General features: G+C 38.5%; 1 protein-coding gene across 1 annotated transcript in view; it reads right to left on the reverse strand.

Annotated features, from left to right (window-relative positions):
• The window catches only part of agbl4 (ATP/GTP binding protein-like 4), a 495,015-nt gene that overhangs the window by 313,538 nt on the left and 154,841 nt on the right, over positions 1-26,636 (reverse strand). The window contains exon 4 of the mRNA XM_017693529.2: positions 12,783-12,877. Within this exon, the coding sequence (XP_017549018.1) occupies positions 12,783-12,877 (95 nt within the window). The remainder of the gene's footprint in view (positions 1-12,782; positions 12,878-26,636) is intronic.

Genomic DNA, 26,636 nt, shown 5'->3' on the forward strand with positions numbered 1-26,636 from the left:
AATTACGGCTCTAAGAATAAATTTCACAGTACATCACTCCGAGCTTCCCCTTATCCTGTAGCCTACTCATGCTCCCTTTAGCAGTAGATTGTAACACACATAGGCAAGCTATACTTTGATAAATAAGATACTAGGCACACAATCTATTATAATAATGGTATAACCTAGGAATTTCTATTGTATCACTATAATGTGTACTAAAACTGAGAAAATCTGAGTAAACTACATTTAGGATGGCTTCTATACTTGTGACAGCCATGATATGGAACATGATCAATTGTTTTCCTACACCTTTTCCACGCTTCTTTTTCTTATAACTAATGTCTCTTGTACCACGTCCAGAACATTTTCTTCAAGACATTTTCATTCCTCTCAAAGTTTCTGCAGATTTATCTTAGAACCCAGATTCTTGGAATTCAAGTAATTCACAAGATGTAAACTATTTGTTTAACAGAGTTGGCAGAGGATGTTATTTTGCAAGTTTCCAGTGGCTATAGGGGGAAGAAAAAACAAACTTGGCCAAGTTTAAGATGGACAGATGACCCACTGTTTCAGTTTGCTAAACTGAGTTTTTGTCACTAGCCTATTATTTTTATAACAGCTGAGCCATTATATCTCCAAGCAAACATTTTAATTGCATATACTGGTCAAGGAAATTGTCTCATAGCCAGCGGACAGCTCAACATTTTTATCTGAACTTTTCATAAAGTCTAGTGGAACTGCTGCCCACGACTTCAAAGGCCCTTCATCTCTTACACCCGGTATTTTTCTACAACACAGAACATTTTTGAAAAGGGTTCTGTACAGTGCCAAAGAGGGTTCTTCTATTGTTACATTGTAGCAATAGCAGAACCCCTTTTGGTGCTATATAGAACCATTTTCAGAAAGGTTCAGTATAGATCCACATACAACACATTCTCCATCAATCTGAAGAACCATTTCACTATGCAAAGAACAACTTAAACATGAAACAGATTTATAGTCAACCACTGCCTTCAATAAAGACGCTTCAAAGAAGCATCTTTTTAAGTGTGCATGACTGGTTAAAATTAACATCTTGAAATATCAGGAAATGTACATGCTCCGCCAGTCCAGTGTTGCAGTGTTGTCAGACTAAAGACGCATCTGGTACTGATACTGCACTTACCTTGCTTACTGGATTCTGGGCCCAGATCACCATAACAATGCTTTGTGACAATGTCATAAAAAGCACTATACCAGCAAGAACTGAACTGCACTGAACAGAGCTGAACAGACAAGCAGATGGCCAAGACCACCGCACAAGTGAGAGCTCAGATTCGTATTGACTGATCAGGTCAACATAAAATTATCTGATGATTTGCCACTAAATATGCAAAATGAAGAAAAATCTTGCAGTGAGTTTATCAAATTCTGTGTGCATGATCACAACTTTTCCCTAGTAATGAGACTTCATTCCGTGATAGTGAATGTACTGTAATTACTATATTGTACTTTTTTTAAGTACTTTTTGGCAGCTTTTCTTCATACTTTTACTACTTGTTTCATTCACTCGTTTTACTGAAGTGCAAGTTGAGTGAAGTGAATATAACTTACACTCATTTCAGTCTTAAAGGGGAATTGTACTGATTGTTTGAAATATCTATGCAATCCAAATGAAATGTAAACCAAGTCATTCAGAATGGCTTGATGTGAAACATATCACTGAAAAACAAAAAAAAAAACTAACAGACTCTTCTTTCCTTTATTATGGTGGTAATAGAAACCAAGGATTGTGATGTCTGCAACACAAATATAGCCATTTACTATCAAAGTCAACCAGTCCCTTTCTAGACAACGTAAATTGAGTTTTCAGTGCATAAAGGTGCACAATGTAAGATTTTTTTGTTAAAACAAGTAGCATTAATGAGTCAAAAATGTATGCACTGCTGTGAATCACCCTCTAAAGACTGAAAGATTCATTCAAAAGTCACAAGTGTCAGGTCAGATTTTGGACCATGCCATAGATCTGTATGTATTAATGTCACATGCAAAGGCTCAAAAAGAAAGCCCAGCTTGATAGGCTGGTTGAAATGTCTCAAATGGAAAAACAGCATTATACTGATGAAGATGACAATATTAAATACTTCACTTACATCCATGGAAGACATTTCATTCAAACTGACTTCTGTTCTCTTTGAGTATTCCTTCATGCACTCACAATCATCAGATTCATCTCATTGAAGAAAAGGTCTGCAGCACAACTGACATTACAAAATGTTCTTCTGTACCTTTTGTGCAACTATACATTTTTTGCAACGTACAAACGTACATAGTGCAGCTTTAAACAGAAAGCTATTATTTAAAACTATGGAGAAAAAAAAAACTTGCTTCATGACACACTGCGGTGTCTGGGGCTGGGATAAAATATCAATGAAATATCAGGTGATTTATCGTATCACTTTCTTTTGTGATACATTATAGATACACTGGCGCCATATATTGATTTATTTATTGTAAACGGACTCCCACTCCAATTTGATTTACCAGATTCACTACTTCATGACTCCACATGGTGGCGCTAAGATGGAAACTCACAGGGAAGAAATGTGGACAACGGGGGGGGTGGGGGGGGGGGTGCACAGCCACCTTCTTTCGTCATCATCCTGATCTGCTTGTTGAGAAAACAGCTAACATTGCCACAACTCACCGTCAGACTACAATTAATCCAGTTTTTAAAGCAAGACTTCCTTTTATGTCCCTGAGGGCTCCAAGTAGGGCTCCGACCGTTCCTGACTGATAAAGATACCAAAACTCTGGTTCATGCCTTCATTATGTCCTGTATTGACTACTGTAACTCCCTCTTTGCTGGGGTCCCTGTAAAATCTATCCAAAAGCTACAGTACACTCAGAACTCTGCGGCTAGAGTTCTCACCCCTACTAAGCGTTCAACTCATATCACCCCCATTATCTCTCAGGTACACTGGCTACCGGTCCTGTCCCATATAAAGTTTAAAATTTTACTACTCACTTTCAAAGCTTTGCATAACCTTGCTCCCCCCCTACCTCAGAGAACTGCTGACCTCTTACACTCCCTCTCGCTCTCGCAGGTCTTCTTGCAATAACTTACTTGCTGTTCCACGCACCAGACTTTCCACTTTGGGAGGGAGGTCCTTTAGTGCCATGGCCCCCAAACTTTTTGGAATTCTCTTCTTCTATCCCTCCTGGACTGCTCTTCATTTCCTCTTTTAAATCTGACTTAAAGACTTTTCTCTGTAATACACATTCTTCCTCCTCTGCTGACCATGGGACCCCCAAGCGACCTTGGGTTTGTGAAAGGCGCTATATAAATGTAACTTATTATTATTATTACCAATCTATTGATTTTTGCTTTCTATCACAGTTCTCACAGTGTTCTACCTTTAGACATTTTAACCCAGAACTGTTTTGCTTTCTGGCAATTTATGGCTATTTTACACTGGAACGATGACACATGCAGTCAGTGAATGTGTTAAAGAGGCATAAAGTTAAGCTATCTGCTGTGTTGTACATCGTTTTATATTGGTTTTCAAATTCTGTGAAACTACTACGACACTAATAAACACACAATTCCTATTCCTATTGCCTTTTTAGAAGTATTTTATTCAGTATTCCTTCAGTTACACAGATATCTTGATGTATCGTAGAGGATCATCAATATATCAAGTATCACAGTATCGTGATGTCATCATTATAGTGGGCAAGGTATCGTGATAATATTGTATCGTGAAGTGCCCTGTGATTCCCACTCTACTGTCACGGCATGAGTATTTACAGTCTTTATGCGCAAGGTGAAAGTACAGTATCTTAAACAAAAAACAAAAAACAAAAACAGAAAACATGTAGGTGAAAGATCACTTTTTGAACTAAGACGGGACACAACCTCAGTGGTTATTCTAACTGGGCTGCAAGAGGTAATCAGTGAAAAGAAAAAGAAGTGGTCAAGAGGCTTTAGATACACTATATCCTGCAATAAGCACCCCATCTCTATATGGAGAGAGATTGAGAGAATCATAAGTCGCCTGGATCAGCAATGCTCCATCTCCTCTCTCTCTCCCTCTCGCTATCTGAAGAAAAATGCTAAAAAATCCCTCTGAGTGCTAGAGAGCCCACACTCACTCCATCCACCCACTCGACTGCAGTAAGTCTTTGCTTCCATCCACTTAACTTCAGAATAGTCCAGTGCACCAGGGCTGGACCTTAGCATCTCCAACATGAAGGAAAATGACCACTGGGCTAACAATGACCTAGAGCTATTCACCATACTCTACCTAACAGGCTAACCTAAGAGTATTTATTGAACAGTTTTCTTCTCCTTCCTTTCCTCTTCAGCTGCACTTACGATGTCTACATTTTTTTTTCCCCATTGTCATTTCTTCATCTTTTAGAACTAAAGAAACTACTTTTTATGTGCTTTTAGGATAGTAATATGTGAATGACCTCTGTTCTGATTGGTTGTCATGTATTGTGCCTAAAGCAGTCCAGGCTGGACCACAACTTAAAGATCAAATCAGTGTGATTGTAAACATATAAGTTGGCTATACTTCTACATATATAGCTTCAGTCAGAACAGAAACAGCTCAATTTACATGGCTGGAAATACAGAACAGACAAAACACTGGCACTTATGGTAAAACCTGGTTGTGCTCGAGGATGAAACATATCAAATGTACCCATGTATTTCCAGACTACCAGCTGGAAGCAGGAAGAACTGCTATAAGTATTATTCATCCTGGGGAGGGATCCTCTGTCTTTGGTAACACTTGCAGCTGAAGCCAAAACTTTTGCAAATCGTTTACTCTTCCAGATGAAGATGAAGCCACTGAGTCAAATTGAACCACCAATAAGAGCACTAGAATATAAATGTGAACTGCGTTTTGACTAACACATGCTAGTCAGGAAGCTAACACTATTAGCATTTATGCTAGAATCCACAGAACAGGTGTTTTTCACACAGATAAACATAAGCTTTGCTTGATTCTGATCATCAATCTATGAAATTGTAGACATTTGGGAGTGCAAAACAATGCAGTGTATCATTTCATATCAGCTCACTTCATATCAGCTCACATTAAGCTAAAGAGCAAGCAAGGCAGTAATTAGATGCCTTAGAGAGGCATGAAATGCAAAAAACTATCAAATCTTTAATTTCAGTTATTATAACAGCTCCCTGAGCAGGTAGAAAATGAACTACTACTACAACCATTGGTTCTAGTTTGGGTCAGTTCTTGTTTTTGAATGTACAGTGCAGTAAAAACACCCCAAGTATCTCCAGGTCTTGTTCACAAGAGATAGGAAGAGGGACTGTGAGATCGGCCGCAGGCTGGGACAGGCAGCAGTAATGTAGTGGCTGTACTGGACTGTAGTGGTGAAGATGGAGCTGAACCATAAGGCAAAGCTCTATGGTTACTGGTTGATCTACATCCCCACCCTCACCAATCATGAGCGTGGGCAATCACAGAAAGAATGAGATCCTGGATTCAAGCAGTGGAAATGATCTTTCTTCTATTTTTCCAATATATAACACTTGTGAGTTGCCAGTATGAGAAGTGTAAAACCTATTTTCACTTAGAAACTCAACAAAAAACACTATTTGATTGGGGGTGTTTATGCGCATGACTTTCTATAATATTGGCCTTTTGAATGAACTACACTTACACTACATTCCTGCTGGCCTGAGAGAAGAGAGATAAGATAGTGGACAGAGAAAATAAGGTGATGAAACAGTGTCAGAGGGAAAAAAATGGGTAAAACTGAGTAGGAGAGAGATGTTAAAATCCTGGTTTTGTGGTTTGGCTTGGCCCAGGCCCAGCCCTGTCAACTGCTCTTCTCTGAGGCGTAGCTTATCGGCTGCCATAACCTGCATCCTCATACCTGACAAACACCTCTCTCCATCAACTCTAATTACCACCCTGCAAGGCTGGTCTCAAACTGTACTCACACATAGTTTAATCTGATGCCTGTCTGTCTGTCTGTCTGTCTACCTCTGAGAGAAGCCTGGAGCAGACGAGCCCCAGGCCACATACCCACACATGCGCACACACAGAGTCTCAGCCAGCACTGAAGAAGAACCGTTTCTGCAGATAGAGATAAAGGTTTCAACTCGCGGGTTAAAAGTGACTTTTCGACAGATAAATACAGCAAAGGCAATCTATTCTCCCCCCCACCCCCACCCCCACCCCCCAAACTGTCTGTACCGCTCTCTCTCTCTCTGTCTTTCTCTCTCTTTCGACTTTATCCGGCACCCTGCATACAGAGCTAGATCAGACAGCTAAAGCTGCTTGTGCTTTGCTTTATTTATTCCAGATCTAGGCTTGTCAGAGAGAGATTACTACTTTTGAGCCTGCCACGTTTTGTTGTCCTGATGGAAAGCGAATGGAGAAGAGAATGTAAAAAAGGAGAGCAAAAAGGCACTGGCTGGTGCCCATACAAATCACAGGCCCGAGAGGGATGAGCAGATAGCACCTTATCTCAGATTTGAGGAGTGTTTTGAGAGGGAAAAGACCATACATTAACCCTCTGCAATCTCTGAAAAAGAATTCTGTGACTTGATGTGAATGAACAAACAGCAAAATATGTTTTCTTTTACCAGCACTCTACATGTAAGCTGTCACAGCAACAAGAAACCAACCTTTCTTCATTTTTTTTCTTTTTACACTATTTGAAATTGCCATCTGCCCCTTAAACTCCAATGTGATCTTTGCACAAAAGTGATGCTTTTTTCTCCTGTGAGACTACATAGTGTTTCGTATGTGTATATCATATATATAGTCTGACCTGCAGTCTGCCTCAGATTTACCATTATTTTTGTTAAAACTATAAGACATGAGCTAGACTAGAATGTCTTTCACTCAAGTACTGACTGCTAAAATGACCAAAATGCAGTTCTCTAAAATACAGCCATTTTGTTTGCCTATATTTCAGTAAGGATTAGGCTTTTTTAATGACCACAGGGCACTTTTCTGTGAATCTGCACACATCATGGTACCTCAGCTACGAGTCCTCCTTCTCCCCACATGGCTTCATGATAAAGTATTTCTCATCTGTTAAGTAAATATTAGCCATTCTTTCCAATTAAAATAGAATGAATTCAGGCCTAGACAACTTCACCAGTTACATGTAGTAGCTACCTAACTTTATGCAAGTGCTGCTCTTGCTGCTCACTCTTCCGCTGTCTCCTTCACTCTCTCTCACTCTCCGCCTCCCCTGACTGCACTGCGTTTATGACACGATCAAATTCAAACCATGTTTTGTTCTTGTTTTATTTTTTTAAATGGATTAATGTAGGAAATGCTGCATTTAATTAACAGATTCACGTCTGCAACTCTGAATAATTTCCATTTGTTTAGATGTAACAAAAAAAAAAACGAAAAAGAAAAACAATGAAAATCAAATGCATGATTGCCATGAGGATGTAAGCATGAACAGATAAGGAACTGACTATAGACTGAGATTTTTAGAGATTGATTTTTAGATATATAGATATTGATATTTAGATACAGATTGATGTTTTTAGATACTGACTCAAACTGGAAACTCCTATTTCTAGTTTGCATTGCTGTGATGGTGACTCAGCCTGACCCACAAGCTCATATAAGCTACCTCTTCATATTGAAGAAGTGAGCAAATTAAGACACTTCCCCCCATCCCACTCCAGGAACGTACAAAGACACAAAATAAATGGTTATACATGAGAATTATTATTATTTACAAAGCTCTTTTTGAGACTGTAGCAACTGTGAAAACCTTCTAATGTATGGGGTTTTAAAGTTTCAAGTATTTTGGCTTTGTTTTGAAATACCTGTCTTTTAGAAGAATGGTTGTTAAATTGCTACTAGCCTACTTACTTGATGGAACGCTAATTTGACAGAGCTGACATTAGTAAACCTTACCCAAGCTTAGTTCATGTGCATGTCATGCTAATAGAAAATAACAAGTTAACAAGACGTTAGTATTTCTTGCTTGTAGCAACTCAGTACACTTGATCACAATAAACATTCACAAGGGTTTTCAATCATAATCAGTTTAATTTTACCTGAAATCATCACAGCAAAATCAGCACTTTTTCAGTGACTGACAGCTGGGTAAAGACTCAAACATTGGAGTATCCATATAAATGGACAAAAGCGAACCAATCAAAGTTGTTTATGAATCATCATAAGAGCTTGACCAATTAAACTGTGCTATTCATAGCACGCATTTTTGTAATTTAGCAATGCTTAGAACATTTGAAAAGTGATGACTACGGTAGAGTCGCTACTTGCAGGCTAGGACTTAGATTAGAGCTCCATTAACTAACTTTGAGCTATGTGGTGACACGACAATAATGCCTCTGAAAAAATGTAATAAAATAATAATAAAAAATAAATAATAATAATAATAAATAAATTAACTGCACTCAGTCATTAAAGATGGTGTTAGAATTTAAATTAGGACAAGAACATTTGCTAGAAATTTCTCCTCACAGTTCATGAACTGCTGGAGATATTGTGACAGAATGAAGCTCCTCTCCTGAACTGATTATCCACTTTGTTACAGAAGAGCATGACCACATTAACTCCCTCATGCCTCCGAATACTCGCTCTGACCTGGGTTCAACTGTGTTTTACTCACAATCTTTTCAAAGACATAAGGCTCCTTCTCACATTCAGCAATTATCAAGTGTGTATATATATATATATATATATATATGTGTGTGTGTGTGTGTGTGTGTGTGTGTGTGTGTGTGTGTGTGTGTGTGCGCGCAAGAGCAGATGTTGAAGGCCCTTCTTTGTGCCCACACCGTGTTTTTTTTACACCTCTATAATTGGATGAAAAAAGGAAGTCAATCCTCTTGTATGTGCGTACATGCCTCAGGCTCAGTGTGTGGAAAGTGCAGGGTATGTTCATAAGTGGTGGCCAGAGTGAGGTGTGATTAGCAGGGCTGATCATTTTGATGACTATAACTGAGGCATCTGTACACATAAGTGCTCTCCACTGGTCAGTCTGCACGTGTGGATGCCTCATTTGAAGGCCACGTGCTGTAAATGGACGCTGGTGCATTTGGCTGAAGGTCAATAGAGAAAAAATGGCAACGTTTAAACGGCACAATGGCCTTAATGCGGATGGAAATCAGATAAATACGCTAGAATGTCACAGTTCATTCCTCCTAGAAGAGTTGTCATCAAACCTACAACCTTCATGGTAAATCATTACAACTGAAGAAAGCAGTTTTCCCTTTCAAAGAGAGTCTTGCTGCAATGTTATACAATGTAAGCAGGTGGCATTTGAACTATTGTTTCTATTCAGATTGATGTTTTTAAACAAATAGTATTTAAACAGCACCCACAGCTAACATTGGAGGTAATCTACACCTGATCAGTTAATTCATTTAGCGAAATATTTCTATATATAGATCTACTTAAATATAGCTGTTTTCCTTAACGTGACATGCAATTTTGCTACATAGTACATACTACAAATTTCATTACATGGAGTGGTTTTTATCAACCTCACAGTAGTGAAATATCAAAATCTGATGAGAAACATGAGGCAGGGTGTTACTGTTATTGAGTATAACAATGATTGTATAATCATACAATGTTGTATAATGTTTATGTGTACATCTTTCAACTTTTCCTAGTAGTCTGTTTGGTAATTTGATCTTACCCTGGTAAAACTAAGCCAGTCTGGATCATTTCTATCAGCATCATTTCTATCACTGCTATCAAAAATACCTTTTTTTATGATTGTAGACCTAATTGCTGAAGGATATGACATCTTGAGATGTTTAAATATACCTGTTTAATTGCAGCCGATTTGTTTCTACAACAATAAAGTGAGCTCTGACTTAGATAGATTTGACAGCAGAAGTCTGTGAAAGCATGAAATGTTAGCAGTCAGTAAAAATCCAACACTAATTTACAGTGTTTGCTAATAGTTGTATCACAATTTATATTATGACTGTATCTCACCTGTTGTGGTACAACTTATCAGCCCCATCCATCAATGGAAAGGAACGCCATAGGACCACCACTGACCTGATAATTATTTGGATGATGGATCATGAGCCCAGTGAGTAGTTCATGTTCATGTTCATACACCCGTTTGCAACATTCATTTGACCACTGTGCAAAATCAGCAAACATGAAGTATTGCTTTAGCACTTTAGTGATTGTAGAGGCAGTCATAACAACAAAAATATGCCCACACAGAACAAAGTAGTAAAAGCATTGGCAATATGCAGGAACATGCTACACAAAACTTTTTAAATACATTTTAATTCACGGTTTCATTCTCGTATAACCTGCAATGTGTTTTTTTTACTATCGCTCTCTGGCATTTGTCAGGCAAACAGAATCTTTCCCAGACACTGTGCACTGTGACTGGCACCTACATTTCCTAGCAGACCAGAAATCTGAATATCAGAATAACCACGCCCAACTCTACTTTGAGTTTGCTGCCTGTGTCAAGTTTGAGCCGTGATCCACTCTGTACACCTGAGAGCCATGGAACATGTCCAGCTGAGTGTGAAATGTCTTGCAGTCTATTGTTTTCCACCAGCATCTCCATCTAATTGTCTTGTCCCATTAGGCCGTGAGCGAGGCTGGTCGAAGGCAGACGGGCTGGTGTGGCAGACGCCTGCCGTGTGGCGGAGCGGCCTTGATCGACTTGTGACAGATGTCAAGGCTTCTGTTGAGCGGGCACACTTCGTCACGTAACCCCTGTTCTACACATCACAAATAACGCATGCCTCAACGTCCGCCAGAAGACACACACACACACACACATACACACATACACACACACACACACCCTTCCATCCATCAGTAGCACACGCATACACAACCTTCTAAATCCATCAGTTCCCACCTATTACCCCTGACAGGCTTCACCTGCCCAGGCAGCATGGTCCATGCAAATACAGCCTGGCATCTCCGCATCTGAATGGTAAAGTATCGCTCTGATAGATACTGATAGGAGGTGAATGCGTGCATGTGTGAAAGTCTGTGTGTGCATTCAACTTTCTTTCAAAGTTATCAAAAAGTGCACAGGCTACAGGGCACAACCGCAGAAAGCAATTATCTCAGAGTGCCAAGCCAGTGAGGGAAAACCTCATCTAAAATTAGACAAAGGGATCAAACAAACCATACATGAAGTACACAGGAAACTACACATCAAAGACACGATCCGATCTTATCTTCAAATCGATCCATCACGAGTACACATTGAATACATATCTATAAATATATTCAACCTGGGGGTTGCACTTTTCTTTCAGCTTCCCCTGGCAAATTTGTGTGTTTGTGTGTGGGTTTGTTTATGATAAAAGCCACTACCACTATTAAAACATGCAAAAAGGTATGAAATCCCTCAATGAAAATAAAAACAAAAATACAAACATCACAAACATCTATAGCTGCACTGAGCACTAAAAGAGGACATGGTACCTGGATGTACTCTATATAATGACTGTCAAATAAAGGGTTTGTCCATACTTAGAACAAAGATCAGTAACCGCCCACCATCACTTAGAACTCTCCAGTCAACAGCCCCCTCTTGGACCCTTATTCTTTCCAGCCACCATCGCCTTGGAGACATGTTCATTACAGGAACATAAACCCTCCTCCAGAACATCAGACACAGGATTATAAATGTGTTGTGTATGTTCTTAAAGAAACAGGCCTATATATGGAATGACGTATCATAAGAAAGTGAGAAGCATTAGCTATTTCTGAGGCAGTGGTCAAGTGGAAGCTGTTAGTACTGGTTGCAGTACGAGGCCGACACACTTTTATTGCAAGTGAGACATAAACAAGCCATGAATCATGTTACAGCTTTGTTAAGCAATAAAGGATCATCATAAATGTAAATTAACTCTATAAATGTCACTATTCAGTAGCTACTTTAAATTGACCTATACATGCTCCACCCATAAATGTGCTCTTTCATGGCAACTGCTGCAAGAGTGGGTGAGCTTTATACAGTGTTGGAAAAATCCCATTCAACCTTTATTTAACTTTTTTTTCCTTTATCTAAAGGATGACACACTAAAACAAAACAAAATAAAAATAATACAAAAGTAAATTAGAGATGGACAATAACAAAATAATAATAATAATAATGTGAAAAACAGTAAAAACTAAAACTACAAACTAAGAAAAGTGAGTGAGAATAAGAAGTTTAAAAATGAAACAGTGTTAGTTTTTTCAGCTTAGTGGTGCACTGTAGTATTGCACAAGTATTGGGTTAGAAAATGATTTAAACATTGACTAAGCTGCAGTGAAACTTCTTAGCAAACCCAGCTTAGAAGCAGAAATTTGTTCTCTTTTTGGGATTCTTTTGGTCTAAAAGTACATATGTTGTCACCAAAAACACAAAAAAAGGAATTAGTAACTAAATATAAATGGCTAAATGTATCTGAGGAAACAGTAGGTTATATATTTGAGTAGAAATAAAAATATTATAATTTGAAAGTACCCAATATTTTATTTAAGTACATGTAGTACATTGACTAAATGTAACTAGTTACTACCTACATCTGGTAGTTACTCTCAACAAAATGTGATGCTATTTCTCATTATGCTGACTGTTACTTTCACCAAAGTTCCATCCAACTTTGCAACAGTTGCTATGAAAGAATGTATTCCTGAGAGGAGCTTGGACAGGTCAATTATTCCTTTAAAATATAATGAAACTAATATGTAAGTCATGTAGTTATAAGAGTGAGGAATTAGAGTGCGGTCCTCCTAAGGATCCTTGCAGTTTGAAGGGTTAATGTTTTATGCAGGTGCGAGAGCATGTACCACTTAGGCCGACTGGTGGACTTCACCACTGGGGCCATCCCATCTCTGTACAGGCTTTTCGTCTTACTGAAGTTTACCATGTTGAAGATCACCCTCTGAAAGCAGAAGATGAAGAAAAAAGACATTTCATTAGCTTTTAAGTTAAAAAGGAGGCTTGCAGACATTTTAAATCCTTTGACCTTAATAAGATGAAAAGGAACTACATTTGATCTGAAATTTGCCAAGAGATATTCTGCCTCTGTTGGGAAATGTAGTCTAATTAACATTGATGCCATACATTAGGTTATTTTACACTTTACGTATAGTAGACCTGTTATCTCACCTGGTACATTTCGACTTAGCAAATGCAAAAACCATGTGCTGTGAGAATAAACGTGTTAGAACAGTCCCGTGCTGTGACACTGTGTGTCTAATGTAGAAGGAATGTTAATGTGTATAATATATGCATGGCAGCAGAGGAGTGGAAATTGGAAGAGGCAGTGAGACCGGGGAATGCCATGAAACTGTGAACTCTGGCCTACAAGTCTTTGTGTGAGCATGTTTTCTTATTCTTTGATGCAGAGTACTAAAACTCTGTAACAGGTCTGAATGGGAGTTCACTAATATGATGTAGCAAGACAAAAGCAGCAGTAAAGGTCTGGCATTGCACTAGAGAACAGATTGGATCTTATCACTTATCACTCAGGCTGCATACATGCAGGCAGGAGGCAATAGAAACAGGGGTCAGCTAGAAACAGACACAGCAGCAGAACAGGAATCATAGAGCGAGCTCAGCTTTACACAGCCAGGCAAGACTAACATGAACATTCATAGAGTTTAAAACTTTAAAAGGCTCTGAGGAACAAAAATAAAATATGGAAACTTGGTAGTTAATTGAAAACACAACATGCTTAACTGTTCCCGACCAGAAATAATATCTAATAATAAGAGAGATCTCTTATTATTATTATCTCTGTTACTGTTTGTATTTTATGTCCACTACATCATCATGAATCTTAAAAGGGAATTCCAATGACCTTTCAAAGTTTCTGGACAATTAAATGGTTAAATTAAGCAGTAAAGTATGATCATTCACAGTGCTTTGGTGTGAAATACATCATTCTAGAGTTACTTACCAAATCATAATTAGTTTGCTTAATGCCTCTAAAAGCTACCACACAGAATAGTGTTTTACAATAGCTATGAAATAAGGTTTTGGCCTAAAACATCATTTTTAAAAGCCATTCATGGTGGAGAGATACAAACAGAGTGTTGTGAGGCAAAATAGTCCTCAAAAATAAACTCTATAATACCACTATCAACATTACACATAAAACTTGTGTAGGTTCACTGGTCATTTGAATGGTAGATAAAATAGTTCTATCTGCATTCCAGCCATTGTGACCCCTGGGTCCTACTCCCACCACTGTTCAAAACTTGGAGTCTGTAAATTTCTGTACACAGCACAAGAACTCAATGATTTTTTTTTATATATATATATATATATCTTAATAACCAAATTATGCAGAAACTTTGAAAAAGTCCATTGCCTATGTGTGTCCTTCTTAGTGCAAAGACAAATGCTAAGTATAATAATAATAATTATTACTACTAATGCGGTTTATTATATTTTTCATTTCATTTTAGCTTAGTTTCAACTATTTAGTGGACATGCTGGGATTTGAAAACAAGAACGAGAGGAGTAAAATACTGGTTCTGCTTGAAGTGAACTGATTAGTTTTTCATTTCATTTCATTTGTGAAAAAAGACAGAGGCTTATATATATATATATATATATATATATATATATATATATATATATATATAAATAAATAACTGATAATAATATAACCAAGTCTACAACCAAGCTGTAATGACTCTTACTGATGTCCGTATCAAATTACCAACTAAGTCCAGGTGGTGGAAGTTAACAGTGTGCAGATGAAATCCTATTACCATCCCCTCTCCCTCCTCGTCAGTCTCTCTCTCTCCCTCTCTCTCGCTTCCCAGTCGTCCATCCATTCCTCCATTCCCCTCCCCATCTGCAGCGGCTGCAGTCCCAGAAGCAGAGGATTGTGGTTGGGCTGAATCAGGCAGGGCTAAAATGACATTTAACTGATGTTCAGAGGCGAGGCAAGCTCCTGTAGCGGCTAGATAAGACCATTGCTGCTGGCATTTCAATTACACTTTTACTGCCCTGCACATCTGTCGCCAGCCTACTTTCACCGGTTTCTTCCACAGGCAAACACATCCTCATCCCCCCTACCTTTGCATCACTTTGCTCTTTCTTCTTCTTTTTTAACCTTTTTCTCTATTTTTCCCCCAGGAATTCAGGACTGGACTGGATTGGACTATATTGGTGAAGCATGCCTCAAGGGCAGGTGTGGCTGGGTCAGTTTGCTCTAAAGTAAAGCGTGTCTATGGTATGTGTGCATGTGTGTCTACTCAAAATAAACACCTCCAAACATACCTTCCTAAAACAAAAAGGGTCAGAACTATGACTATACAAAAAGAAACAAATCACTAGCAATGTGATTGTATTGCTGTATAATGTGAATATGATGTGACTGAAACATCCAACAACTCACATCTGGACCTCTGATTGCTCAGGATGTTGAAAGCATACAGTATACACTGCGACAGTGTCCCCAGCCATGTGCGTTTGTTGTTGTTTTGGTTTCTTTCTCCTCCCCTGTCTTGCTTCCTTGTTATCTATCTCACCTGTGTGTTGTCTGTAGCCCCGCCCTCTCACTAGTCCCAGGTGTTTCTCATTTCTCAGTGTATTTATACCCCTCTGTTTGCTTAATGCCTTTGTGTCTACAATGTGAGCCCTTTGTTTATGTATGTCGTGCTGCTAGTTCATCTCTGTGTAGGCTTTTTGGTTTAGATTTGTCTTCCTTTGTGTTTAGTTCTGTGTTTTACTGCAGTTTGTTTTCATTTGTTCTTTTGTTTCATTTGCTTCATCATGGATATCTTTGTCTGCTCGCATCTGCTAATCAGTTCTTGGATTCTGGCAAATCTGGTGTTAAAAAAAAAAAAAAAAAATCACACGTGCATCCAGCTTCCTTGCCTCCGACTTTACAGACTGGATAAAGGCTCATTTGCATACTGCAGTCTGCCAGTGCCTCAGTAATGAATAACAGTTTAGTTTTGGAAACTACTGATAGTTAGTAACTAAATATAAATGTTTTATGCTTTAGAAATTGCTTATAGTTTAAATCTGTTACCATGCCCTGGATGATTAAGTTGGATGATTTAAAAGGTCATAAAACATACAGTATTTGCTGTAGTTTTAAGAGCAGTTGTATGAAAATGTAAGAACCCTTGGTCTTGATTTTCTACATGAAAATAAGTTAATATACCCCCTACAGAGAAGATGTTTTAATGCACAACTACAGTTTATTTGCTGAATTTAACATATCAGCATTAAAAAATGCCTGTGCAAAGGTTTTGTCACATTTTATATTTTAGGTTTTATTTTTCTAATGTGTTAAACCCAGCAAATAAACAGAAATTGTCCACAAAAATTTTAAAAAGCCATATTAAGGTTAAGGGTTTGAGGAAGTGTTTTTTTAACTTAGAAAATCAGCAAGTTTTGATTTCATTTGGCCAGGCTTGTTTAAATCTTTGCACAACTGTATGCATGTTGTAATTTGTGACTTTTTGTAATATGTAGTCATGATATGTTGTGTGGCTTTAGAGCACTCTATAGCAGTGCAGCGCTTCTTTTATTTACTGTAGTTTTGCTTGTTAAACAGATGAAGCTGTGCTGTAGCCTTCCAATATCTTTTCTTGCAAAACATGACTTTCAGTTTACTAGACAGATATTGTTGGATAATTTCAGTTATCCCAGCTTAATAACAATGGTAGGCTACAGTAACAGTTGCCTGTAAGTTAACATAAGAAAGAAAGCTTTATCCCCAGTATTATTTTTCAGAAAATAATATTCATAGTATTTAAACGTGTAATTTTACCAAGCGATATGAAACAAAGTTTCTGACCAGAAACATGAGCATGTTGATTTTGTCCTGGCATTACTTGCAGGGCTGACTATGGGTTATTGGTGAGAGGTAGCATGAATCTTGACTGAAATGCTCCTTAGTCTGTAGGTAGCCCTTCAGGTAGTATGCGTTACCTCTTTTCCAGTGCATACTGAAAACAGGAAAGCAGCTCTCGTCACCACATGCAATTGGACAACGGTATGCTCATCATCAATGTCATAACAAAGTAACTTTATAGAAGAATAAGAGAAAAAGTCCTTTATTAAAAAAAAGACAGGAAAATTAACTTTTCCAAATATAAGCCATATAATGTAACAAGATTTTGAGAAATTTCTATTGGTCCAAGTGTCATGAACAGCTGCTCTATATACTTGTACATATGCAAATGTAACTTTACTTTTCTTTTTTTAACTTTTTTACTGTTATTCTTATATTTTCTTTTTTTTCTATTTTTTTCTAAGATTATATTAAGATTATATTTGGTGAACAGAGGAACAGCAAAGTAAGAATTTTATTGTACAGTGTAACCACCTGTTCTGCTGTGCACATGACAATAAAACTTTTGAATCTTAAATGAAATGCTGCCACGAAATATTTAATGCCAATATAAAGGGCACCTTGTGTTTTAAAAAAAACTAAATACAGAAAAAAAAGTTACTACCCAACACTCTTTTCCTTGACATTATATCTGTTCTTATGTCTATGCAAGAAAGATGTCTCATGATGGTCAGGCTAGCTGAACAAAGCCACTTCCTTGAATCAAGCTTGAAGGTGACTCCTAATCCATTTCTTTTGTCAAAATTCATTTACAAACTGTACCTTCTTACATTTTTTTCACCACCAATGAGGTCCAGTCACGCTGCCGCTGCCATGAGCAATACCCTTCCATTGTCTGTCATCATTTTCCAGTGGTGTCTTCATCGACACTAATAGGAGAGTTAGTATGAGGTAAGCACGGGGGGAGGTAGACGGCAAGCTAATTTCATCTCCAGCTCATTAAGAGCCAGTATGTGTGCGTTAGGGAGAGTGGTATTCCACACACAGACACACATCCCATCGCTAGTGGCCCCCTTGCTCTAGTTAAAGCAGTGTGTCTACACTGAGGAGCGATTTGGGCCCAGTCTCCCAGAGCAGCACAGATTGTCCGAGGAGCCGCTCGTCCTGTAAATTTAATTACAGCTCAAGCAGGAGGAGCACATTACCATCCAGCCTGTCTGAGATGTCATTTCCATCAGGCATGTCAAAGCCCCCTTCTCTCTTCATCACAGCCAGTGTGGCACGGAGGGCGCACCTGGGGCTCCAGCGCTAACGAATGCTCAAACAGCGAGCGTAGGGGAACATAACTCACTGCATATTAGCACATGAGACTGCAGCACACTTCATATTACCTGATGGCGTGATGTGTGAAGAGAGGTTTTAACATAACTGCAGAAAAGTCATGGTTTGAGGAATCATAGAAGAATGAGCAGGTGCCAATGTGGATTTATTTGATGTGAGAGACTTCTCCTACTAGTAAATAGGACTGTTAAAATAAGTACATTATTGGAAATAGCAGTGTTGCACAGAAATATACACTCACCGGCCACTTTATTAGGTACACCTGTTCAGTTGCTTGTTAATACAAATAGCTAATCAGCCAATCACATGGCCGCAACTCAATGCATTTAGGCATGTAGAGGTGGTCAAGACAACTTGCTGAAGTGCAGACTGAGCATCAGAACGGGGAAGAAAGGTGATTTAAGTGACTTTGAACGTGTCACGGTTGTTGGTGCCAGAAGGGCTGGCCTGAGTATTTCAGAAACTGCTGATCTGCTGGGATTTTCACACACAACCATCTCTAGGGTTTACAGAGAATAGTCAGAAAAGAGGAAACATCCAGCCGAGCGGCATTGATGTGGATGAAAATGCCTTGTTGTTGTGAGAGGTCAGAGGAGAATGGGCAGACTGGTTCGAGATGATAGAAAGGGAACAGTAACTCAAATAACCAACCAGAATCTCTGAGGAATGTTTCCAACCCCTTGTTGAAAGTGTGCCACAAAGTAAGTTCTGGAGGCAAAAGGGGGTCCAACCTTTTACTAGCAAGGTTTACAATCACAACAATACAATCACATTGCTAGGTGTACCTAATAAAGTGACCGGTGAGTGTATAAGTTCATTAAATATTTTGACACTGCAAAAGGTCAGAAACAGGATAAAAGCATGCTTTTCTATTAATGCTAAAAATCTAGAAAATTATTCATTTAACTTGTTATACTGACAGCATCTTACCATTAAAATACTGACAGCATCAGTATTTTCCCCATTATAATAACAGTAAAAGCCATTATGATAAATACAAATGTCTGTGAAATAAAGTATTCATTTGTTCTGTAAATTTACATTCTATTTCTGTAAATGAACAATAGCCGTGTTAAAATATAAAAAAAATAAATATCGCTGTTGTCGGAAGAAAAACTTGCATCTCCATTTTTGACATTTTTTCAGTTTTTGATATAATATGAAAATGCCTGTTACCCTTTACATTGCATGTAAATTTAATAATGAATTAACTAAAAGAAATGACCTAAAATGACTTGGGGAAAAAAGTCTGCTTCCACTGACTTACATTAAAAGTAAAGTAATCTCCATTTTGGAGATTTTGGAGGTTTTCTTCTGACAACAGTGATATGTATGGTTTATATACATGCATTTAACATTAAAAAATGGGTTTTGATCATTACATTTTTTTAGTACTTTCACAGTGAGAACACAGTGTACACAAAATGTGATGTCAAAAATATAACAATTAAAAAAAGATGATAGAAATAATGCATAAGCAACACCTGTATTTCAGACTTGCAGTAAAGCAGGGCTGTCACTGTTGATGATGTTAGAAACTAAGAAATAAAGTGACTATTTTTAGGATTAAGCATGTGAATTTAAAATGTGCATTATGTCATGCACATTGCCAACCAATCACTACTGATTTACTGAGATGTTAACTGATTTTTAATGAGTAATTAATGAATGATCACAGCTATATTGTTATAAAAAAACAAAACAAAATCAACAACAAAAAAAAAAAACATGGACACCATGAAGAATGGTAGAAAGGTTTTCAATGAATGAAAGCACAGGCACACCAAACTAGGGGTGTGCACAGGTACTTGAGTCCTCTTTTAGTGAAATGTGACAGTTTTGCTCATATCTGTGAGTAAATATACTAGGTTAGAGTTTGCTACATTGTAACATGAGTGTCTGAACAGGAGCTCGTTGCCAAGGACACGTTGATAAAGATGTGACAGGTAACAGATATGGCAATCCTCGGTTTTAAAAAGCGTAACAGGGTGCATGCAGAGGATCTGACTGGGTGAAATGAAGGGTAAAGAAAGGAAATACCTGAGCACCCTGAACAAAAACTGCTGTTTTCAAGATGCAGATGGTAATATAAGAAATTGACTGTCCTGTTTTTTTATCTGTAACATATTTTCTACCACTTTTTTAAATGAGCCTTTCTGTAAAGCTGAACAGCTGAACACCTGTTGTAAAAAGCGCTGTTAAAATAAACTTTGACTTGACTTGATTGACATGTGTCTAATACAAAAAAAACAAAAGGTACTGTGAGACAGATAACAGGAAGTGATGCTGTGACAGTAAGGGTTAATTCATGGTACTGTGCCAGGCGGTATTATCAACAAAAGATTATATACTGAAGGAACCGCTACGCAGTCAACATAATATCACTTGTCAATTACATGGCAGCAGAGGTGGGCTGGAGGTTTACTTGGAGAACCAGCAAAACACAAACACAGTTGGCAAAATGGTGTAAATTCTAAATTACATTTGAGGGCAAAAAAACTGATTAACGAGCTAACATTAGCCTTCTACTGTACTATACATTCCCTCCTCAACCAAATCAAATCAGGATCCTTTACACTTGGCTGATTTTTGCTCCACCCCAGCAAAGACAACAGCAAAGCGATAGTCTGCACTGACTGCAGCGGAGCAATTCAATTAATAATCCAATATTTGGCCTTTAAATGGGAAGTAGCTCTAAACTAACAGAATGAAAGCAAAAGTAATTGCTCTATTGCTTTACAGAGCATTTCTGATTATAATACAAAACAATAAGTATGACACAATGCAGTCTTGAAAAGTCAAGTCTCCATTAGTCCTGCAAGGATGTCTTGGTGAAATATTTCAGAGCAAAACTGAGGGGAGTAACACATTAGTTGTATGCAGCACACAAACAGGGAAGAAGGTGGTGAATCCTGCTTCATTACATATCTAATGTAATAGGATTTGCAAATAAATAAATAAATAAATAAATAAATAAATAACACAACGCTTTGCCTAAATTCCACTGCAGAAAGTTGTGTTACTTACAGCACAACCTGTGGGTAAAATAACAAAATGATATGCATGCAGTGTTACAAACCTGGCTAAGCACGATCCGAAACAGACTTGGACAGGTTTAGTGTGGGTTTCCAAACAAACATAGCTCTTCCACACAGCCTATTTAATTCCCCCTACATGCACTGATTACATTAATTTCACATCCTACTGTGTCACAGCAGGTTACGATCAAGCTCCCGAGGACCAGAGAAGACCAAAACATACACATGGAGCAAAATAATTTATCAAAAGATGTAATCTGCATTGTTGTTGTGTAGATAGATGCAGTACTACTGACCATTGCCCCTACCCTCTGACCTCATCAATTATAGCTTGAGAGGAAAAAAGAGAGAGAGAGATGAAAAGAGAAAGAGAGAGAGAGAGAGAGAGAGAGAGAGGGAGAGGGAGAGAGTGCACTCTAGGCATCTGGACTGAAATGACCTAGACAAGGCTCCAGAGCAGAAATAGCTTGATGTCAAACAGCGTTTGGGGGCAAATGGTGTCTTTTGATACTGATCGATCTGCAGCGAGACCCGCTCTAGGGAAAACACTGCTTAAAATATTTAACTGACTCTTCTAAATGGAGGAGGACATAAATAATACAATCTGACCTCCATAAAGCATGTTCTTAAAGAGAGGACACCGTTTACATGCAAAGCTAAATAATGCAGTACATATGCTACACTGTTTGTATGCATATCAAAATCCATACAGCTTCCATATAAAACGATATGTGCCATGGAAGACACATACAAAACAAGAAAAGCTGATGCAGACTGAAAGAGGGGAAACATTTTCCACTGCAAACGAGGAAATTGTACATAGAGAACAAAGAGACTGAATTATAAGGAAAGTGTGGAGAAAATGCTAAATGAATGCTCAATTGCTCCCATATGGAGAAAGAAGCTTAGAATCTAAATTAACAATAGAGCCACTTCTTTTTGGAGGGGTGATTATTGTTGAATTCATTGATAGCACTGCACAATGCAAATATAAAGAGACCTTCACATTATTCCAAATACATAGTTACAATTATTGATGTGAAAGAATGGAGTGAATACAGAAGCAGGCTATATTTTAAGGCTATATATTGACATCAGTATAGAGATTTATGAAAACCCCACACATTGGCATTCCTTTCATTGATGGATTTGAGTTTGGAGAAGAGTTCTGGTCCAGTTAAACTGCCAGGATTAACATTAGATATGCATAAATCAATGGTAGATTGGATACAGTGACAGTGGCAAGCTTGAGATGAGATGGACAGTGCTTGTGAGATTACACATGATTATCTCAAGACCCTGTATGTATACAAACCCTGCTACAATTTGCAGGTTAACACTATTTAAAAATCATTTTTTAGTTATCCAGCCTATATATCAGTATGTTACAGCTACATAGCATGTGCCGTTGTGTAACAAAAGGCCTGTATCACTGAAAACTGAATTTCTCTTACTTTGAAGTGAAAAAGTTAATATACTATGTTAAAGTTCCAAAATACAGTTCATACAATACAGCCAATACAATACAATACAGCCACAAAATGTTCATATTGGTCAGGCCCTATTTCATACAGCTTATATATGGAAACAAAGCTGAAATGTTTTAATTTATCATGGTTCTAAATTAATAGATAAAGAAAGCTATAGGAACAAAATAGTATACTAACTGTGTTTCAAACATAAAACCACATAAAGGTTACAAAAAGACTTTGGGTGGAAAGACACATTAAAAAGTAAAGTATAGAACATGGGTCCTTAAAGAATCCCCTCTGTGCCTGAGAGTCAGAGCCATGTAATGACCTCTGGGTAACCCGGGCCTGACACATAGGTGCTGGAGAAAGTGAGAGGCCACAAAACAGCCAAGGCGTCATGGCCTATCACACTGCAAGGGAAGGACATGTCTGAGCCTCTCTCTCTCTCTCTCTCTCTCTCTCTCTCTCTCGTTATATCTGACAGGCTGCCAGTGTCATGCGCTACTTTAGGTCTCCGAAGGAGGTTAAGACCTCTAGTTACAATGTGACAATGCCAGGGCAACCCTCTACACACACACACACACACACACACACACACACACACACACACACACACACACACACACACACACACACACACACACACACTCTCTGGCTGTTTGTTCTCAAAACACACCAGGCTCAGAATGAAGAGAAAAAACTTCACTAACAGGAGGAGAAACAGAGTCAGTCTCTTTTTCAGAGAAAGAGAGAGAAATTTCAGATACTGACTATTGATCAGCAGCAGGCTTGCTGAGCGCTGTTTAAATGTCAGATTTTAATTTCCTCTTATTCAAACAGGCCGTGTGAGGGAGATCAGATAGCAGCAGGTTGTGACAGTCTTTTTAAGGCAGCGAAAACCAGAGTCCTTTTGTTTGTGGAGGCATCCGTAAGCCTTTTGTACAGGATTCCTTTATTCCCTCGAAGAACCAGGAAGTGGGAGCTTTCGACTTGTTTGGTGAAAGGCAATCTATTGCTCCATTGTGCAGGAGCACGGCACGACTCGCACCAGTTTAATTAGGCCTTTCCCCATCCACTGAGTGACAGGCCGACAAAATACAGCGGGCACAATACGAGAGGTCACACTCATGAGACAATGATGCCTGGAGAGTTACAAAAGCAGTCCATTAACCTACTGAAGGCTCTCTGTACAGCCATTCAAATAAAACTGGGCTATAAGGACAAACCTGTGTGCATACTGCTGTTTATTAATGCAGCAGATCAAAGTGTGTGTGTCTTACACATACCTGCTCTCTCTACATTTGCACCTTGTTTTTCTTAATTCACAATACTAGCTAACTGGCTCAACAGTTAACACCCCATCCCTTTAATTATGTGCTTCGATACAAGCGATTTTGCTTCTTTTGTATTGAAATGGGGCGATGAGACTAACATAGCTAGCAAGTGACGGCTCATAGCCCCAAGTTATAATAAATGATGCTCGATTCATGATTTATAATTATACTGAAATCCTTCTTTTCAAAGAACTGGTTGAACAGATTCCAAGGTCCAGCTGAATCAAAGTTTCATGTAGCATCTTTGCAATATTTACTACCGTGTTACAAGCTGAATAATTAGAAAATTCAAATAATAATACTTCACAGTTTACCTTCATTAAACCATGATACAAAATGTCATATATTACCACTTTGAATTTTCTTACATTTTCTCTCTGCACTCTGTAGCTTGAATTGTCCTGATATGTATCTGTGGTGTGTGCTTGTCACCACTAGGGGCTCCCTGCTAGACAGACTCCTAGCAGAGTCAGACTCACAGAGCAGAATGAACCGAACACCTGTTCGTGAGCTGTTCCCCACAGTCACTACAGTGGTTCTTAACAGAGCAGGACCTCATCATTCACAAATGTGCTCAAGTCAACATAACTCACTTACTAAACTGGCTAAATGAGTCGGTTCCTGCTACGTTCGGCTGAAAATGAGCCAGAAACTCAAAATAACTGATTGCATAGAGCATGGCAACATTATGAAGGCACTGACTGATAACAGAAACATGCAGAAACTAAATAAAGCATAGAATATTTCAGCCATTCCTTAACTTTAATTTTATTTACATTCAAGGGTAAAGGTGATGTAGTAGCATCAGCTTTTAAGCTCTGGCTTAAACACAGAAATCTGAAGCCTCAAACAGATGTTCAGGTAACATATTTCAATGAAGCATGTCAGAGTCTTACAGTCCTTAAGCAAAAATCCTGACTGTGAATATTACTAGCCTGTTAGTGTCTTAGCATGTTCGCTCTCTGCTAACCTGATCAGCGTACTATGAGGGTAGAATACACTGATTAGCCTGTTCAACATTAAAACAACCTTCATGTTTCTGCACTCACTGTACATTTTATCAACCCCATATAGGTACAGGTGCACGTTGTAGTTCTACAATTACAGACTGTAGTCAATGTTGACCCCCACAGGACCATCACAGAGCAGATATTATTTGGGTGGTTGATCATTCTCAGCACTGCAGTGAGAATGCTGTTGCGCTGGTCTGAGTGGATCAGACACAGCAGTGCTCCTGACATTTTTAAACACCTCAGTGTCACTGCTGGACTGAGGATAGTATACCAACCAAAAATATCCAGCCAACAGCATCCTGTGACCACTGATGAAGGACTAGAGATGACCAATGCAAACTATGTATGCAACAGATGACCTACTGTCTCTGACTTTAGATTTACAAGGTGGACCAGCTAGGTAGGTCTGTTTAATAAAGTGGTCAGTGAATGGACATGGTATAACACCAGCAGCATTGCCGTACCTGTATTTACTTGTACCAGTGCAACACACTAACATGCCACCACAACATCAGTGTTACTGCAGTGCTGAGAATAACCCACCACCCAAATAATACCTGCTCTGTTCCTGTGGAGATTACAGTCTGTAATTGTACTACAAAGTGCACTTATATGGTAAATGGAACTGATGAAATGGACAGTGAGTGTAGAAACAAGAAGGTTTCGATGTTGAGGCTGATCAGCGTACAGGCCAGTTACAGATAAAATATAGACCACATAAGAAGAGACTTTTTCTGTTTAGACTTTACAGCATAAACTGTGTAACTTTATACACCATCATGCAGCCCTGTGTTCACAGAGAACTGGCTTGATAGCACTGAGCTAGTCTGCTACATAAACCCCCACCCATAGCACAAATATGACTTATTTAAGTTAATTTTATTAAAACAAACTGTTCAAAAGACTCAGTCTGGCAAAATGAACTGAACTTCCCATCACTAGTTAATATAGTACAAAAGGTGTGCCTAAATCATTTCAGTGTTTTGTAAAGTAAATAAGTAAGCTCAACTAGTCTTGTTGTTCAGCTGTTAAAAAGCACAGAGAAAATCCAGGCTTTAAAGGCTGTTTTTAGCTATGAGAAGTTCTTCTTCAATGTCCTTTTTTAACAGTATGTCATACAGTGTCTGAAACCACAGAAGCAGGTCTATTTGAGATTACTTAACAACCTGGCCCTTTTTTAGGCTGTAATTATTTAGACATGCAATTTACACAATGCTTGTGGGTATAAGCATATACTACATGTTAGCTAAATTAGTCTTGCAGCTCCAGTGCTAAACTGAAGACAACTTGGCTGGCAGACTACTTTTGGCAAAACTGGAAAGTTGTGTAATTAAGGTTAAAGTATCGATATAAAGGGTTTATTCACTTCTCACAGGTACAACAACACTAACCATATATCCAGTCTTACTGGAGCATGGTGTTCTCTCTGTTAGCAGAGAGAGAGCGAGAGAGAGAGAGAGAGAGAGAGAGAGAGAGAGAGAGAGAGATGAATAAAATAAAACCCAGCTCTATCTCAGATTTCCTCCTGCTCTAAAACAGCCGAGTTCGTTTACTCAACAGCCTCTCCCCCCTCCCTCCCCCATTCAGTCTTTCTATCTATCTCTCTCTCTGCTTTTATCTCTCTCATACGTTCTGTTTCTCATTCTCTCTCTCTCACTCTCTCTCTCCCTATCTTTCAC

Source organism: Pygocentrus nattereri, chromosome 28, assembly GCF_015220715.1.
Source record: "Pygocentrus nattereri isolate fPygNat1 chromosome 28, fPygNat1.pri, whole genome shotgun sequence".
Taxonomy (NCBI): domain Eukaryota; kingdom Metazoa; phylum Chordata; class Actinopteri; order Characiformes; family Serrasalmidae; genus Pygocentrus; species Pygocentrus nattereri.